This window comes from Carassius carassius, chromosome 40 (assembly GCF_963082965.1).
Source record: "Carassius carassius chromosome 40, fCarCar2.1, whole genome shotgun sequence".
NCBI classification, from domain to species: domain Eukaryota; kingdom Metazoa; phylum Chordata; class Actinopteri; order Cypriniformes; family Cyprinidae; genus Carassius; species Carassius carassius.
Window position 1 is genome coordinate 17908220 of NC_081794.1, and position 18049 is coordinate 17926268.

At 36.1% G+C, this 18049-nt stretch overlaps 2 protein-coding genes across 8 annotated transcripts; both read left to right on the forward strand.

The window, feature by feature from the left end:
• Positions 1 to 870: 870 nt before the first annotated feature.
• Positions 871 to 10615, forward strand: ndel1a (nudE neurodevelopment protein 1-like 1a). 7 transcript variants are annotated; one of them, XM_059532318.1, is made up of 10 exons: positions 871 to 995; positions 3153 to 3249; positions 5295 to 5448; positions 5538 to 5686; positions 6400 to 6536; positions 6745 to 6918; positions 6999 to 7090; positions 7221 to 7369; positions 7660 to 7697; positions 9633 to 10615. In XM_059532318.1, the coding sequence occupies exons 2-10, from the start codon at positions 3164 to 3166 to the stop codon at positions 9641 to 9643; spliced, it is 990 nt and encodes a 329-aa protein (XP_059388301.1). In that variant the 5' UTR covers positions 871 to 995; positions 3153 to 3163; the 3' UTR covers positions 9644 to 10615. The 7 variants fall into 7 exon arrangements, with proteins under 7 accessions (XP_059388301.1, XP_059388303.1, XP_059388302.1 ...); XM_059532320.1 differs by having other exon boundaries at positions 9636 to 10615; XM_059532319.1 differs by having other exon boundaries at positions 7663 to 7697.
• A 1844-nt stretch (positions 10616 to 12459) lies between these two features.
• On the forward strand, positions 12460 to 14223 carry armc7 (armadillo repeat containing 7). Its single transcript, XM_059532323.1, has 4 exons — positions 12460 to 12647; positions 13001 to 13122; positions 13582 to 13725; positions 13797 to 14223. Exons 2-4 carry the CDS (start codon positions 13035 to 13037, stop codon positions 14141 to 14143), a joined length of 579 nt encoding a protein of 192 aa, XP_059388306.1. The 5' UTR covers positions 12460 to 12647; positions 13001 to 13034; the 3' UTR covers positions 14144 to 14223.
• The last annotated feature ends 3826 nt before the right edge of the window (positions 14224 to 18049 follow it).

Sequence of the window (18049 nt, forward strand, 5' to 3'; positions counted from 1 at the left end):
CTGTTTTTCCATTTCATTCCATATCACTGATATGGGTCCAATAACCTGGTCTATTTTAAATTAATCATACTAATTCTATATTTAATTTTGTTTGCTGTGTGAAGGCATGTTATATGTATTGAACTACAGCGCTACCTACTGGACTGATGTTACAACCATGTACAGTTCTAAAGATTTTTATATCTTTTCATCAAAACACTGATAGGTAGCTGAATTATTATGTGAGTTATTTAAGTTTTACGTGCAGCAAATAATATATTATAGGGAATTTACTTTTACGATAGGCCTAGTATATTTTGTAAGGACATTTTCTGAAATGAAATCTGACTCTCTCTGGTTCAAGTTATTTAAATATTTTATGTTATTATTATATTGATATGTTGAATTTAACAAGCAAAGTGGGAGAGATGGTAAATCCGACATCATTTGCCACACCAGATATCAAGAATTGGGTCACTGTTAATCTTAAGTCACAGATAATTATATCCGTATTGTTCCATTTGGCCATAACAAGTAACTACATGATAAATGTATTCAATTGGATCATTAAATTATTAGAAAGTGTGCTACTTTACCTTTATTTATTTAAAGTTTCAGCCGTAAATAAATATATTTATGTTATTTTTAAATAACATTTCGGCTTTAAATAAATACATCTTTATTTTTTAACCAACTTTACATAAATATCAATATATCTGTTGTTATTTTAACTAACGTTCAAGCCCTAAATAAATACATAAAAAAATAATATAGTTGCGTCATGCACTGATAATTGCAGAATGCCAAAAAAGAAAAGAAGAAGAAGAAGAAGAAAAAAAGAGGCGTCGCCAGGATCACTTTACATGACTCACAGACGTCATCGGAGAGAGGGAGAGAGAGAGAGGGAGGGAGAGAGAGAGAGGGAGGGAGAGAGAGAGAGATGCTGAAATACTGAAGGCTGTGGCAGGATCACAGTCAGTCCTACTATCAGCGTTAAAGATCCTGGAAATGTTCAGGTGAGTTCATCAATTCACATCGCAATCTTAACACATGATCTTTAAACATCACAGATGATAACTCCAGTCACTGATTTACTGCTATAGATAACAAGACAACACCCTGCCTGCGCTCCATCAACATCATCTGAGAAAAAGAAGCTAACGTACCATTTCACACTCCTGTAGCCACAAATAGGCGCTTCGACATCATTTTATTGTCATTTTCATATCTATTCGCGTCTATACAAAGCGCATCATCAATGTTGTTGTTAGCCGGCTAATGTCAGCTAGCTCGTGGCTAGCTAATGTATCGCTACAGTCAAAACTGAGGAGTTATAGTGGTGTTAGTGGTATTTGAATAGAAATATGTCAGATGTTTTGTTTCTGGTTTTCGATACTTGTGTTGGCAGAAGATATGATTAAATATTATTGATCGTATTACGTTAGTTGTTAGACAGAGTAAATAACGCCTGTCATCTGGTGCTGTTTAACACAGCGCATCAGCTCATTAAGTGTTTATAATGACCATTAAGGTGACTGAAAATCAATATTTAATTCTGTATCTTAAGACTGTATATTTGAAGGTAAATATACTGTATAGTCTGTATAGTTTAGATGTATATTTGAGCTGCATGGCAACAGCAGGTATAATTTTACATCTTTTATGAAGGGTTATTTATATACATATTTTTTGCCATTTAGAATTTTTTTTAACATCTTCCACCTTTCGTTCTTAATTTTGTGAACACCTTTAATTTGAGGATGCTTCATTTATTAATCCTTGGCTGGCTGTTTGAGCAGAATGTACATTTAGATCTGAAGAGGTTTCATTAGGTGTTGACATACAATTTATAGACTGACCTCTTTTCAATTAAACAAAAGGGAACACAGCCTAATTGTAAGTAAAACAGATTTTAAGTATTTTATTAAGAGGATACCAGGTTAACTTTGATATGCAATGATAAGTAATTAATAAGAGAGAATGAATTAAATAAGGAAACAGAAAGAAAAAAAGGTGGTGAAGTCTGGGTGTGCCGGTAAGGTTTGTGGGTTTTAGTTGTCTGCTTAGTTGTAGATTAGAGGCTACATTGAGTCTACTGTATCTCAATAAATATAATTTGTCTGTGATGGACTGTTTAACTGTCCCTCTGTTTCTGTTTAGTGTTGAGATCACAGTTACCAAGTAAAGAGTCATGCTCTGTCAGACAGTGACCTATAACCAGAGGGTGATTATGTTCTTGCGTGTGTGAACAGGATACATGAAGCTTCTATGGGCTGAGTTCTATTGATTATTTGGGACAGCAGTAGTCAGAGGTGAACTGAGGTTCATGCTGCTAGATTCAGACTGTGAAATCAGAGGCTGATCGATCAACTGGTGGGTTGTGACACAAAAATGGGTCACAGGTCTGTCCTGGTTGGGTCACGTATACAAGAGATGCATTGTTTTTTAGAAGATGATTTTATGTGGTAAGGATACTTTTAATTGGTCAAAAATATATGTAAAGATATGTATAAGATATATGTATATGTAAAAGATTTCTTATTTATGTATCAGGGTTTCCACAAAAAACTATTAAACTATCTTTTCAAAAAAAAAAAAAAAAGTTTTCAACATTAATAATAAGAATAATTGTTCCTTTACCAAACAAATCAGCATACTGTAATATAATGATTTCGGAAGGATCATTCGATTGGATAAATGATATTTTAAAACAGTAAAATAAAGAAAATAAATTGTAAAAATTATTTTTTTTTTTTTTAACAAGATTTCGGTTTTTAATATACTTTTGGTTCATTAAATGCAGCCTTGTGAGCATAAAAAATTTTAACAAATCTTTCCATTTTCAAACTTCTGAATGGTAGCATAGCCTTTTAACTTTTAAAGGATAGATAAAACAGTTTCCATATTTTTTTATTTTTTTATTTTGTTAAAGTCACAGGCATGCATCAAATAAAACTCAGTATACTGGCACAATCACAATCACTTGGGAGACACAACCAACAACCAACAGATGCCAACATTGACATGTTGTGTGACGTGTTCATATTTTTTTGCATAATACTGTGCCTTTGTAGTTAACTGTAATATTCATAATTTCTGTATTTATTTTTTCTATTACATTTTTGTTTATTTTTGTATGCTAAACAGTACTGGTGCTTTCTATAATCTTTCAGGTTTATCTGTCATGGATGCAAGTATGATACCAAAATTCACCTCCAAAGACGAGGAAATTGACTTCTGGAAGGCTCTTTCACTCAAGTACAAGAAAAGGTAAGTAGCAGTACAGTGAGCAGCATTGAGCGTCACTCAGCTCTCTGTTTTGTAGTCTGACACATGATAGCATTCTTTCATGTTGTCCTCAAACTTCACTATTCACATTGTCTTTTGGATAAACAAAACACTGCCTCTAATGCTGGGAGTAAAACCTATGCAACCTTCCCTTACATTATGACAGCCATATCGAGGAAATCGCTGTGTTTTAAGGCAGTCACAGTAGTCTTATGCAATCCGCCACATTGGGAATTTCCTTCAACGAGTTTAGCTTTTTGTGATTTGATCTAGGCTCCCGCTGCTAATTGTACCATTGAAAAGCTCTCAGTGGCGTTGTAATATAAAAAGATTACACAACAAGCTTGTTGCTTGGTAGATTGCATCCCAAAGCAGCATTTCTTGATTCCAGCATGGAGTGTTTCAGATTTCCTTTGTGTAAAGACAGGCATTTACACACACAAATACTTGGTACACCCAAGTCTGTGATTATCAGAATACTGTTTGGTTACATCTGGTTGCATAAAAAACAAATGACTGGGGTTTGTAGTTCAGATAAACCCCTCTATCGATGTAATCCGAATAAAAGATTTGATTTGCAAATCAGCTGTTCCTTTTTTGATTGTGCACCAGCTCCTGAGCTAATTTTAGCTGTCAAACAAGTCCACTATATGTATTTGTGCATTGTAAAAATAAAAATTTAATGGGACAATTTGTCACCTGGTGGATGGGGTGAAAATCTCATTGTCCTGCTTCAGCTGAGGGAACCAAGGCATAGAGATTTGGGTGATGGGCTTTTTTGACTTGGCCAGTTAGCAGCCACTTAAAGGGATAGTTCACACAAAATTTTAATTATCTCATTAATTACTCATCCGCATGTCGTTCCAAACCAGTAAGATCTTCGTTCATCTTCAGAACACAAATTAAGATATTTTTGAAAAATCCCCAGAGCTTTCTGACCCTCCATAGACAGCAAAGGAACTATCATGTTCAAGGCCCAGAAAGGTAGTAATGACATTGTTAAAATGGTCCATGTTACATCAGTGGTTCTACCACAATTTTATGAAGCTACTAGAATTCTTTGTGTGCACAAAGAAAACAACAAGGACTTCATTCAAGGTTTTCTTCCCTTTCGTGTCAGTCTCTGCCATGAATTCACAAGAGTACCACTTATGTTCATCATGATTTAAGACTTGCATTTGAAGCACAGGCTCCTCTATATGTGACATGTGATAACTCCATCTATACCCAGTCCAACACCCTAATCAGTACTTCAGAGACCTTGCAAAAATGAGTCACAGATGTTGTGTGATTTTGATTCTGTCCCGAGCGATACATACTTTCTGCAAGTGGTCTCCTTGTCCCTGCATGAACAGGTTGTCCTGCCCTGACTCCTGGCTCACGTGGCTATAGCATGGCTGAGCAAGGAAATATTGCCCCGATGCCATTTTTAGATCCTTCCAGACCATAATGCTGGCTGGTGATTATATAAGGAGGCCCAGGGCAGTGCTCTCCGCTGGTTACCGGTACACTGTAAACAAAACTGGTTATTTACAGCAGATGCAGTCTGCCCCATTCACACTGTGCTAGTAATGGTGTCAGCTTAGATCACGTTCATTAAATAATGGAATAATCAGTGAGTTGTCGAAGGTTTTAAGAGCCCAGATAGCTAAAAACGCATTGATGTTAATGTTCTCTGCATATTTCCATTGTTAATATGCTATAGTGATGGCCTGACTGTATTTGTGCCTTTCCCTAGATGAAACCAGGAAAGAAATATTACTTAACAACAGGCCTATATTACCTTGCATTTATGGGAAATGCCAAACTGCTGTTTTCTGATGACTTCTTATTACCAGTCTGTGTGTATTCATTACTTTAGACACATCTCCTAGGTAATGGATCTCATAGCTTTTTATTTGCTTGTTTGCCAAAGCATGTTTTAATACAACTTTCGATGTTCAGTAGGCTGTAGTTCAAGGCAAACTTTAAGAAATAGAATATGAACATTTTATGCATGTGCCATTAGTGATAAACGGTATCTTCAGTTATAAGGAGGCACAGGAGGAGTTGCTGGAGTTCCAAGAGGGAAGCAGAGAGCTGGAGACAGAGCTGGAGACACAACTGGGCCAAGCAGAGCATCGCATCAGAGACCTGCAGGCGGACAATGAGAGACTGCAGCATGAGCTCGACACGCTCAAGGTGAGAGTGTGTGAGCTGACCGCGTGGAAAGAACATTGAAGCCAGGACAGGTCTAATGAGTGTGTGTCTTGGCTTTCTCTCTCCTGTAGGAGAAGCTAGAGTATCAGTATGCTCAGAGCTATAAACAGATCTCCGTGCTGGAGGACGACCTCAGCCAGACTCGAGGCATCAAAGAGCAGCTGCATAAATATGTCAGAGAGCTAGAGCAGGCCAATGACGACCTGGAGAGAGCTAAGAGGTCAGAGGGCATCAGCTTATACTTCACCATACATTTCACCACAAATGTATCACAGCCAGAATTCTTTCCTAAAGATAACATTAAACGGCATTCACAATTCATTTAAAATCCCCCCGAAATACATTCAGAGCAGGAAATTACACTACAGGTATGAATTTTGGGCCAGTAAGATGCATTTAATTGATCAAATATAAAGTAATTGTTACTCTAACTATTTTCTATTTTAACATATTTCAAATGTAAGTTATGCATGTGATGGCCTTCATTCTGATATGCCGATATGGTGCTCAACAAACATTTCTTATTATCAATGTTGAAAACAGTAGGGCTGTTTAATATTTTTGGGATATTTTGGGATTCTTTGATGAATAGAAGGAAAAGAAGAGGGATTTATTTGAAATAGAAATCCTTTGTAATATTAGAAATGTCTTTACTGTCACTTTTGATCAATTTAATGCATCCTTGCTCAATAGAAGTTTCAACTAACTAAAAGAATCTCACTGACCCTATGAAAATAGTTTCATGGAAAGTGAAACATTCTTATAAAAGTTTTTAGGAAATGTGCACAATGACACATTAAGAAATGAAAATTAGGTCTGTTTTGATACTAGCTTGGTTTTAAAGAATTCTGCCCTGGTAGGTTGTATGCCTTTCCACTATTCTGCTATTTCTGCCAAATTTAAGTTTGGTTCTGCTATGGATTGATACCACAGAGCCACGATTACATCTCTGGAGGACTTTGAGCAGAGGCTGAACCAGGCCATCGAGAGGAACGCCTTTCTGGAGAGTGAATTGGATGAGAAGGAGTCTCTCCTGGTGTCTGTGCAGAGACTAAAAGATGAAGCCAGAGGTATTCACTGACTCTCCTCTCTAAATTCCTGTAATTACAGCTAGTTCCTCATTCCAGGCTGCTCAAGATCCTGTTCTGTCACTAAAAAAACTTTTCCTGCCTGCTTTGTGGAATGAAGTCATGTTACAAACTCAGATCAGCATTATGGTCTGCAAGTGAATATTATAAATCGATATCTTGCTCTCTAACTTAATATGTGGATTTGTAGATTTGCGGCAAGAGCTTGCGGTGCGAGAGAGCCGGCCAGAGGTGATGCGTATGTCGGCCCCAAGCTCTCCAACTGAAGACAATGACAAAACAGACTCCGCAGTCCAGGCCTCCCTGTCTATGCCAGCTACACCGCTCAGCAAGAACCTGGACAATGCTTTCACCAGCCAGACAGGTAGACGGCTAAATTTCACTCTGAGATGTTTACAATGTCGCACGTATTTGCATGACTCACTTGGTTCTTGTCTTTTGCAGCTCTGGCCAACAGCTCCACTAATGCAGCCCTCACGCCGTCTGCCAGAATATCAGCGCTCAATATTGTAGGGGATTTACTGCGCAAAGTTGGGGTGTGTAAACACTGGAGATTGAACTTTTGATAGCTATTCAGACAAATAATTGTTCCCGTTTTTAATCATGGATCCCCATTTGCAGAAATTAATTTGGTGTCTAATCCAAGTGTTTTATTCTTTTTCGTAGGCTTTAGAGTCCAAGCTCGCAGCCTGTCGAAATTTTGCCAAGGACCAGGCAGCCAGGAAGAACTATGTCACAAACGTCAACGGAAATCTAATTAACGGGGACATTTCAAATTACTCTCACTCTCTCCACACATCCTACTTCGACAAAGCGTGAGTCAGCCATTTAGTTCTGCCACAGTTCAGAAAACCCAATCAATAAACCTTTAGATGTTGATGAGCAGTTACCTTATTTGATCTACGGCACCCATTGTGCCCTAGAAAACTTCCTGATTTCTACTGAAAGCAGTTCACAGAAAGAAACAACTTAATTTTCTTTTATGTATTTAATGTGTAGACAGAAATGGAAGGCAGTTTGAAGGATAGTGTGATTGACTGTAATAATGAGTCTAATGATACAGGAGATAAAATTCTCTCAGACCTCTGTGTGTTTCTCTCCTCAGCAGAAGAGAGAGGGTCATTTTCCCTGCGTTGCTTCTGGGTAAATGTTCCGACTAGGAGTTTTATGTGGGGGTCCATGCATGCTGGTTAACAACCCCCTACATAGAGTATATAATCCACTAGGTTAAGATCATATCATCTCCACTAACATCTTGGTGCTGGCTCAAATTGTGTGTGAAGGTGCACTCCATAGGTTTGCTCAAATGTGGTTTATTTAACTAAATGTGAGAGAACTGGGCCAGTGTTTTGATTCTTAGCTGAAGATTCAAAACATCAAATCTTGTCTAAAAAAAGTTTTACATTTATGGAGTTCACCGTGAGTGCTAAACTAAGAGTTCCTCTCCTCATCTGTCTGTCGGTATGAACTGAATTACAGGATTAGACAGTCATTAGTTTGATCACGTTCATTTTTCTTATTAAAGTCAACATGAAACAAGATTTGCAACTCTGTTTACTCCATAATATGACCTATTTCTGCAACAAGATATTCAATGAGAAAAAATGTATTGGGTTACCTCACTGATTCATGGAAATAAGAGAAAAGTTTGGGGTCATTAAGATTTTTTTTTATGTTTCTGAAACACCAAGGCTGCATTTATTTGATCAAAAATACAGTAAAAACAAGTATTGTGAATATACACTTAAATTATTTCAATATTTTAAAAAATATAATTAATTTCTGTAAAGGCAAACCTGAATGTTCAGTAGCCATTTCTTCTGTTTTCACTGTCAAATATTCTTCACAAATGATTGCAAACATGCTGATTTAAGGCTGAAGAAACATTTCTTATTAACAATGTTGATAACAGTTTTGCTGCTTAATATTTTTATGGAAACTGTGATTAAATTTTTTTCAGCATCATTTGATAAATAGAAAGTATAAAAAATGCATTTATTTAAAAACAGAAATCTTTTGTGACATTATTATTAAATCGTTATATCACTTTTGCTCAATTTAATTTTGATCCTAGCTAAAAAAAAAAAAACTTTTTTTTTTTTGGAATGGTAGTGTATCAGAACAGACCAGAAGAGCTGCAGTAGCTAAACCTGATCATTTTTTAAAGGGGTCAAAAAATTTGAAATCAGCTGAAAAGGAAAGTTGTAAAAAAAAAGAAAGATTATGATTTTATATATATATATATATATATATATATATATATATATATATATATATATATATATATATATATGAATCAAAGGAGTTATGCATAATAACATCAGGAACCCTATTATGAAAATAAACAGAGTACATTTTAATTTCATGTTGACTTTAAGCATGTTCTTAAAAATATGAAGCTTTATTGCCATTTAATCCATTCGAGAAGACAGATAAAGAGACATCTCAAGATTATGAGGAGGGTAGGATTTCTTGAAGATCTGCAGTGTTACGCAGCTCACTGCATTGCTGAATCAGAGAGTCCTGTAGGAGAGGTCGTCCAGGGCTTGTGTTTCTGCTGCATAAGACCTATCAGATCTATAGATGAGCTATCAAAGAAGGATGACGGGCCTTTGCAGTCTCCAGTACACTTTAGTGATTTGATTTTGTAATGGTGCAGTACACACATTATATTTGTGTGTTTCAAGGTAACAAGAACAGACACAGCGAAGCATAGCTGATGGACGTCATCGAATTACCTTTGTACTGATGGACAGTAGAGTGTTTGTCTGGTGTGTCTCCGGGGGCCGTATTGAGTGGTCTAGGCTGAGAAAATCTACAGTTTCATAGCTTCTTAGTTTGTTCTGCTTGCTTATCTACACCAATTCAGCTTTTCTACACATATTAACTTTGCATTTGGTTTCGGGAACAAAGCCTGTTTGTGTTTCGTAGAGCTATTTTGTACTAAATCCAGTCTAGTTTATCCAGCTGGTGTGGACTGAAATAAATGCTAGTGACAATTCTAACAGTAGTATGAATGGTCTGATGGCTTGCATTGTACAGGGTTTTAACCACAGTCTCATGTTTCTCTGAGCACAGCAGGACAGTGAACGGTTTGGACCCTGGCGCCGTGACGAACATCACAGCTCCGCCACGCTCCAACTCTCCATCCAGCCTGGTGCTCAGCGTGTGACCCTCAGACACACACAAACTCCATTACAACCACTATACAGCAATATACCAATTCACTACTTGAGACTACAGTGGGTTACAATGCAGTTAGTAATGGTAGCCCTGCTCTAGCAGGCAACATCACATACTAGTCTCTGCGTTGCAATATACTACATTTTACTGCTGAAGTACTTGTTAATAGTTCTTAAAAAGTGTATAAACCCATCTAATATATTTATGGTTACTGCTAATTTAGGTATAAGCATATATGTACATATTTAATTTAGTTTTCTCTGTTCTTTGCAAATGTGATGTCTTTTACCACAGTCCAAAAATGTATTTATTGCTATAGTGTTGGATGGCAATGTATGTGAAAGCTGAAAACAAAGGGAATTTATGTTATTAATATATGTTGAAGAAGAAAAGAAGATGAAGGGTGGAGATTTGACTATCTAGACTTACATGTGCACTTATATGTCATGGAAACTGGTTTCTAATTTTACCCCGATGTTTTGTATTGGTTCACAGGGTCATTTTATTTTGGTAGGATCTATAGTAAGTTCTAATGTGCGCCTGAGATGAGTAAACTTCCCCTATTTTTGTCCCCTGACATGTGGCCTGGTGTAAGTGTGAAACATCTTTAGAGTTGCACACAAACGGTTTGTTTTGGCTCCAGCTGGTTTGCATTTTAAACACGGGTTCGGTTATATTGACAATCGACTGTTGTAGTAATACGGTGTGACAATTTTCCAGGTTGGTTTCACAGCCTTATTGTATTTGTTGGAATATCCATAACTTATTTTTCTCCTTGCTGTGAATAACAAATCTTATTCATTTTGGTTAGTGCAATGTGTTCCAAAAGCACTTTTTGTTACTTTTGCTTGCTCAAATAAATGCTAGTGTTCTCACGAGTCTGTTATTGTATTAAACACAAAAATGTTAACTCTATAGGAAGGACTTCAGAAAAAGGCTTTTATGTCAGCCAGTGTAATTTTAGTATTTATTAATATTTCAAAATATTTTTAGCTTCATTTTTCTTTTTAACTTTAGTAATTAGTAAGTTTAGTTATTTTTAAGTTGTAGTATTTTATGTGCTTTAAAAAAAATCTTTTATTTGGCTTTAATTTATTTAAAAGCTATTTAATTTAAGTTTTAGTATTTAAGTTTCAACATTTATAACTTTTTAAGTTTATAAACATTGAAGTTTATCTATTATTTTTATTTCAGCTTCATTAAAATGACAAAAACAATTTTTAGCAGGCTTAACAATAACACTGATGACAACTGCCATGTAAGGAATTTAGAAATGATGCTTTATTGCTAACTGCACAGTGTAACAATTTTTTTACTCATAATTTCATAAATGTATTAATAAATTGTTTTAATGGTACATAAAATATTTGAAAAACTCAGATTTATTTATTTTTTGGCTTTTAGCTGGTGAATAGCATTTGTAATATTAATAAATTGTTTGGATTAACCATAAAATATATATTTTTTATATATATACATAAATACAAAATTCGCTTTTTGTCAGTGGCAGGAATGAGGCACATACATATTTGTTTGGCCCATTAATATTTACCATTCTCATCCTCTCGCAAATCCAGCTGTTACAGCTAAATATGATCTAAGCAATCAATTCAAATCATTGCTTACTGCAACTTCCGTCCCATTACAGCAATACCAGAACACTCAAGGAATTTTTTTTATAACACTCCACAAATCCTTATTGGCAAAAAAATGTCCCATGTTTTCTTCAGTGTTGGTTTCCTGCAGGTTTCCATTCAGTCATCTCATCTATCCCCTGCACTTTTCTTCTCTACAAGTTCATCCATTTGTCTTCTCCTTCTTTCCAGCACCTCCAGCCGTTTGGCCTCATTGCGGGATCGTTCCTGCTCCCTGAGATCTGCCAAGTCCTCCATGAAAATATGCCTTCATGCAAAAGGCAGAAAAATGGTATGAATGATCAGACCTCACATCAAAGAATGCTTGTAGGCAGCACTATAATGATGCATCAGAGTAACGTAATTGCAATTCAAATGTGCAGTAACCAACACAGATAACGCCTTTGTCATTTTTTTGTATTGAATTTCTATTTTTTTGTTCACTCATACCCGCATTAAGAATATCTTACCAATCAAATAAACCTTTAACAGTTAATCAAAGTCTTCGCATTATTGGATTAATTATTTTATATTTTATGATGTATCCGCATATGTTTTGTCAGGACTCGTTTTCACACAGCCAAACGGAACAATATTGTGTGTACAAACATTGTATAATCAAAACACTAGTGCTATACAGATCTGCACGTTGTGTCAGTGCCAAGGGGGTGTTATCTCACCTGTTCAGAAATGCTGTGGCCAGACCTACGAGCAGTGTCCCAAAGAGAATCGGCTTTGTAAGGCGCTTCCCAGGGGACAGTTTGGACTGGTTCATGCTGAAATATAGTCTTCGTGTAAGCAGACAGACAGAACAACAGCAAAAGTCTCAGTGAAACCTCTGACCTCCACACGGATGAATATACACTGCTGCACACATATGATTAACTCCAAGCAGTAAGTTACTTCCGGCTCGTGCGTAAATAAAATCACTCAGTTTATTTGTTATGTCGTCTTACGAAGCAGAAGGGATGTTCTGAATATTATATTTTACCCAGTGAAATGTTATGTTATACTTTACTTATATGCAAATTTATAAGATAACTTAATAAACTCAAAGGAACCACAAACGGCGGGGGTAGTATTTACTGACGGACCAGCCGATGCGAAACTCTACGGCTGTCTATGCATCTATCTTTGATCAAATCATGACATTCTGGATTAAATGTATTTGTATATACAATCCGTAGAAGGCAGACAGTTTCTGTAGATATGAAACTGAAAGTTTCAAGTTCATAGCAGAAGCACGAAATAATTTCATCAGCGTTATTCCGCACAAGTGAGTCGCTTTTGCCTCATTCCTTGTCTTTATTGCTGTTATCATTGTCATCTAACAGTATTTTAAACCTTTATACGGTGTGATAAAACAGCTTTTTCTATATAATGGTCTGTTTGACTGTCAGTATTACAAACTGATGGTCCACTGTTGTCGTATCAGTATTGTGAAACAGAGTAGATTAGTATCACAAACTTTGTTTTATATGGTGTACCGTTAATAAAACGTCATTATCACGAATGTTCCTGTAATATAGTATTGTAATATGGTATTTTTTTTGTAATACAGTATCTATCTATCTATACTGTGTGATAAAACTGCCTTTTCTATATGTTGGTCTGTCTGTTTGTCTGCAGGTGTCAAACCCATGTTACCCATGATTCATCTGTGATGGCAGGAAAGAGTTATTTCTCAGCATCTGACCGGTTTGAGTATTTGCAGGGTCTGGTCACAGAGTTCCAGGACACTGACAGTGAGGGTATGTCACTGTTTGCAGATGCACTACATTTTTATATATTTGAGCTTTAAGCAGTTTGCACATGCTATGTTCTTATACTTGACAGACTATAATCAGTACAAACCCGATTTCCAAAAAGTTGGGACACTGTACATATTGTGAATAAAAACAGAATGCAATGAAGTTTCAAATGTCAATATTTTATTCAGAATACAACATAGATTACATATCAAATGTTTAAACTGAGAAAATGTAGCATTTTAAGGGAACAAATAAGTTGATTTTAAATCTTATGGCATCAACACTCAAAAAAGTTGGGACAAGGCCATGTTTTCATTCCTTTTTACTCACAATTTGTAGTGTCCCAACATTTTCGGAATCAGGTTTGTACATACAGTAACCGTTTACAGCTGTCTTTATAATAAAGGTATTAGATTGTCTGAAAACTGTCTCATCATTTGTCTTTTCACTTCTTGGCAGAGGCTAAAGAGCAAGTGCTGGCAAACCTGGCCAACTTTGCCTACGATCCATCCAACATGGAAGCACTGCGACTGCTGCAGGTCACTGAGCTCTTCCTGGACATGCTGACAGAAGAGAATGAGAACTTTGTGGAGTTTGGAATTGGTTAGTATAGCTTTTATAACTGCTGTTATAATCTATTCACATGAACCAACAAATTGTTTGAAATCTTACAGGTGGTTTGTGTAACCTCAGCATGGAGCGGGAGTCCCGTGATCAGATCCTGCAAAGCGGCGGAGTCCCATTAGTGATATCCTGCCTGTCGAGTAACAGAGATGAGACGGTTCTCTCTGCCATCACTACATTAATGAACCTGACCACAGCAGCCTCACGCTCAGAGACCACAGACGTTGCTGTGGTGCAGTGCATGCTGCGCTTCTCCCTCACACAGAACCCACGCCTCAGGAACCTGGCGTCAGTCTTCCTGGAGGACTACTGCACACAGCAACAAGTGGACAGGGCTCGAGAGGAAATGCAGGGACAAAGCCAGTCAGCGTTGGGCATTCCACTGCCAAAGGACTGAACACTTGATTTTGAATATAGTTGTTCCTGGACAGTTTGTAAATGCTAAAATATAAAAATAAAGCTTATTTTCTGAATAAATATGGTCCGGCTTCAAATATGAAAGTACATATATGTATGTATGTGTACTACAGAAAAAAAAAGTTTAGGATCAGAATGATTTTGAATGTTTTTTTACAGGAGTTTCATATGCTCATAAAGGCTGCATTTATTTGATCAAAAATACAGTAAAAACGTAATATTGTGAAATATTATTAAGATGTGAAATAATATTTTTCTATTTTAAGATACATTAAAATCTAATTGATTTCTGTGATGCAAAGCTGAATTTTCAGCATCATTTCTCCAGTCTTCAGTGTCACACGATCCTTCAGAAATCATTCTGATATGCTTATTTATTATCAGTGCTGGATACTGGTGTGTTGCTTAATTTTTTTTTTTGGAACCTGTGATACTTATTTCAGGATTATTTGATGAATAAAAAAATGTTAAAAAGAAGAGCATTTATTTAAAATATAAATCTTTTTAACAATATAAACTACAGTTTAAAGGTTAAGGTATGTTCATTTATATATTTAAAAAAAAATAAGAAATTACAACTTATTTGGCTTGGATGTGTTAAATTATTAAGAAGTGAGAGCAAAGATTTATATTGTTAGAAAATATTTATATTTTGAATAAATGCTGTCTTTTTAACTTTGCAATACTTTTTTCAAGATTCTTTGATGAATACAGTTTCCAATAAAATATTTAGCAGCACAAATGTTGCCAACATTGATAATTCTTATAATAAATCAGCATATTAGAATTAGATGCTTTCTTATGATCATGCGACACTTTATACTGGCGTAATGACTGGTGGAAATTCAGCATTTCATCACAGAAATACATTTTATTTTAAAGGATATTAAAATAGAAATCATTTTTTTTTTTCTCTATTTTTGATCAAATAAATGCAGCCTTGATGAGCATAAGAGACTTCTTTAAAAAAAACATTACAAATCTTACTGATCCCATACTTTTGACTGGTAGTGTATATGTGCATGTATATATATATATATATATATATATATATATATATATATATATTTAGAAAATGATATTTTTTTCCAGTATTCTTTGATGGATAAAAACTTCAAAAAGAGCAGCATTTATTTTAAAAATAAATCTTCTGCAATGTATTTCCTGTCAATTTTGATAAATGTACTGCTTCCTCACTGAATAAATGTATTAATTTCTTTAAAACAAATTGTTTTACTAACCTCAGGGCTAGAGTATATTTATAGTACTTGCATTCAAAATAGCTTTCTTCTGAATACAACCTATTATGAAAAGAAGTAACAGATGCTGGGATTGTTATTCTACCAATGGACACATGGGGGAGACTAACATATTTTAGCTCCTTTTAAAGACTTTTGCTCATGCTAGATTCCAAATTAAGTGATCCATTTACTGGAAGCAATGATGCCATAAATCAAAAATCCTTGTTAATTTCATGAAATATATTACACAGGTAGGTGAATGCATCCCATAATGACCCTGAGAAGCATGCAGTAAATGACGGATTCCATTATTAGCTGCTAGGAAATTTGAAAAGAATGTCTGGGATTTTGTCCAGCTCTTTGGTTTAAAGTCTCACCCTAAACGATCCTCACGAAACTATGTGTTTAGTTCAAACCAGAGTAGCCATGACCCATTAGAATGCTGACAGACGACCTCTCTCCTCTTTCCATATGGTCTCAATGCCAGCGTCAAAATGTTCACATCACAAGCCAAGCAGGAAAGCACCGAGGCCTAAATGAACACCGACACGGCACACCTGAAATCACAATAATGAGGGAAACTACCTCAACGCCAACAAAAAGACTACAATTGTGCCTTAAATACCGTATTTTTGGATATTTCAGGAATCTAAAATGTAGAACATATGTACTTTAGATTGAATATAGAGCAGATGTGCACAGAAACCAAACAAGATCGTTTACCTTTGACATTGCTCATTTTGTTTTCTTGTCATTTTTCACAAGAATATAATTCAAAGGAACATTTTAGTAAACATTTAAAATCATCTAACAAAGTTTCTTAGTGTAACCATGCATATATATTGGATACCAATTTCCTATGATTATAATTGGCAGAATGGCTTGCTTTCAAATACAATTAATAACAAAATAAAGATAATTAAAAAAAATACATGTAGAAATGCCATGGGTAGCTTTTTAGAAACAGGATGGTAGCATAACAAGGTATTATCAACAGGGTTTGAAATTAACAACCACCAGCCCGTCAAATGTGGGTAAAAATCAGCTGTGGCGGTAACGCTCTCAAATCACTGACTTGCCAATTTGGCAGGTTACTTTTTGTGTTCACTCATTCATTTCTAGGGGAAGTTTATGTTTACTGCAAATACTACACTCGTGAGACATCATGATATTATCGAGTATGTTGCAAAAACCAAACAAAACACATCTACACAGTGCACACATAAGAGATTAAGTTACACTAACTTAGCGCGCGTACGCATTTAGAGAGCGTTCTTTTACTGCATGATTCAGTCTATTAATATACATTATGAATGATCACATAATTCAAGATAACGGGGCAGAAAATGTATATATTTATATCATGTTATATAGTTAAACAATATCACATAATAGTGCCATTAAAAAAATCAGCCTGGATAAATGTGATATTGGCTTTATACAACGAAGGGGAGTTGTGGCCTGATGGTTAGTGAGTCGGATTCGCAATCGAAGGGTTGTGAGTTCGAGTCTTGGGCCGGCAGGAATTGTGGGTGGGGGGAGTTCATGTACAGTGCTCTCTCCACCCTCAATACCACGACTTAGGTGCCCTTGAGCAAGGCATCGAACCCCCAACTGCTCCCTGGGCGCTGCAGCATAAATGGCTGCCCACTGCTCCGGGTGTGTGTTCACTGCTCTGTGTGTGTGCACTTCGGATGGGTTAAATGAAGAGCACGAATTCTGAGTATGGCTCACCATACTTGGCTGAATGTCATGTCACTTGTTCAATAAACAATAAGTTAATATCAAGAGACTTATGTTTTAGACACCATATTGGCTGTTTTTGCTCTATTCTGCGAACAAAAATGATTCAAAACACAGCCACAGCACTGTTTCGCGTCTCTCAGCAATATGACAGTGTTTTTTGTTCCTGAATGAATCAACTGTTTAAATGATTCGATTCAATCGCAATGACTCACTTGGTTATATGAAGCGACAGGAACACTTTTTGTAAGTGAATAAAACGATAATAATGACTTAATTCAATATTTTTTTTTGTCAACGGTCTCCTCTGTGTCACTTCATATCACTGTGCTGCGTGTGCGCTTCTGTGTCCTCCGCACCACAAGGATGCGCTGTTTTATTTCAAATCAAAGCTAAATACACGTAGAAACAGCGCATCCTTGTGGTGCGGAGGACACAGATAGCACACGCAGCACAGAGATATGAAGTGACACAGAGGAGACTGTTGACAAAGGAATAATTTAAGTAATTATTTTGATTTTCTTCGCTTATACAAAAATTGTTCCCGTCGCTCCATATAACCCAGATTGCACATATGATGGCAGATGGAGTATTCTGATGACGACTTTCATAACTTTTCTTGACCTTGACACTGTTATTTACTTGGCCGTCTATGGCACAGTCTCAAGCCTCCAGTTTTTCATCCAAAATATCTTAAATTGATTTCTAAAGACAAACATAGCTTTAACAGGTTTGGAACGACATGGGGGTAAGTATTTAATGCCAAAATGTTCATTTTGGGGTGGAGTAAGCCTTTAAGCAACAACAGCTGATGGAACGGCAACGGCGATGTGACGTAAACTGATAACTGCCGTAGCCAAAGAGCGCAAAAATCACTGAGCAACAGCTACAACTGAGAGGAC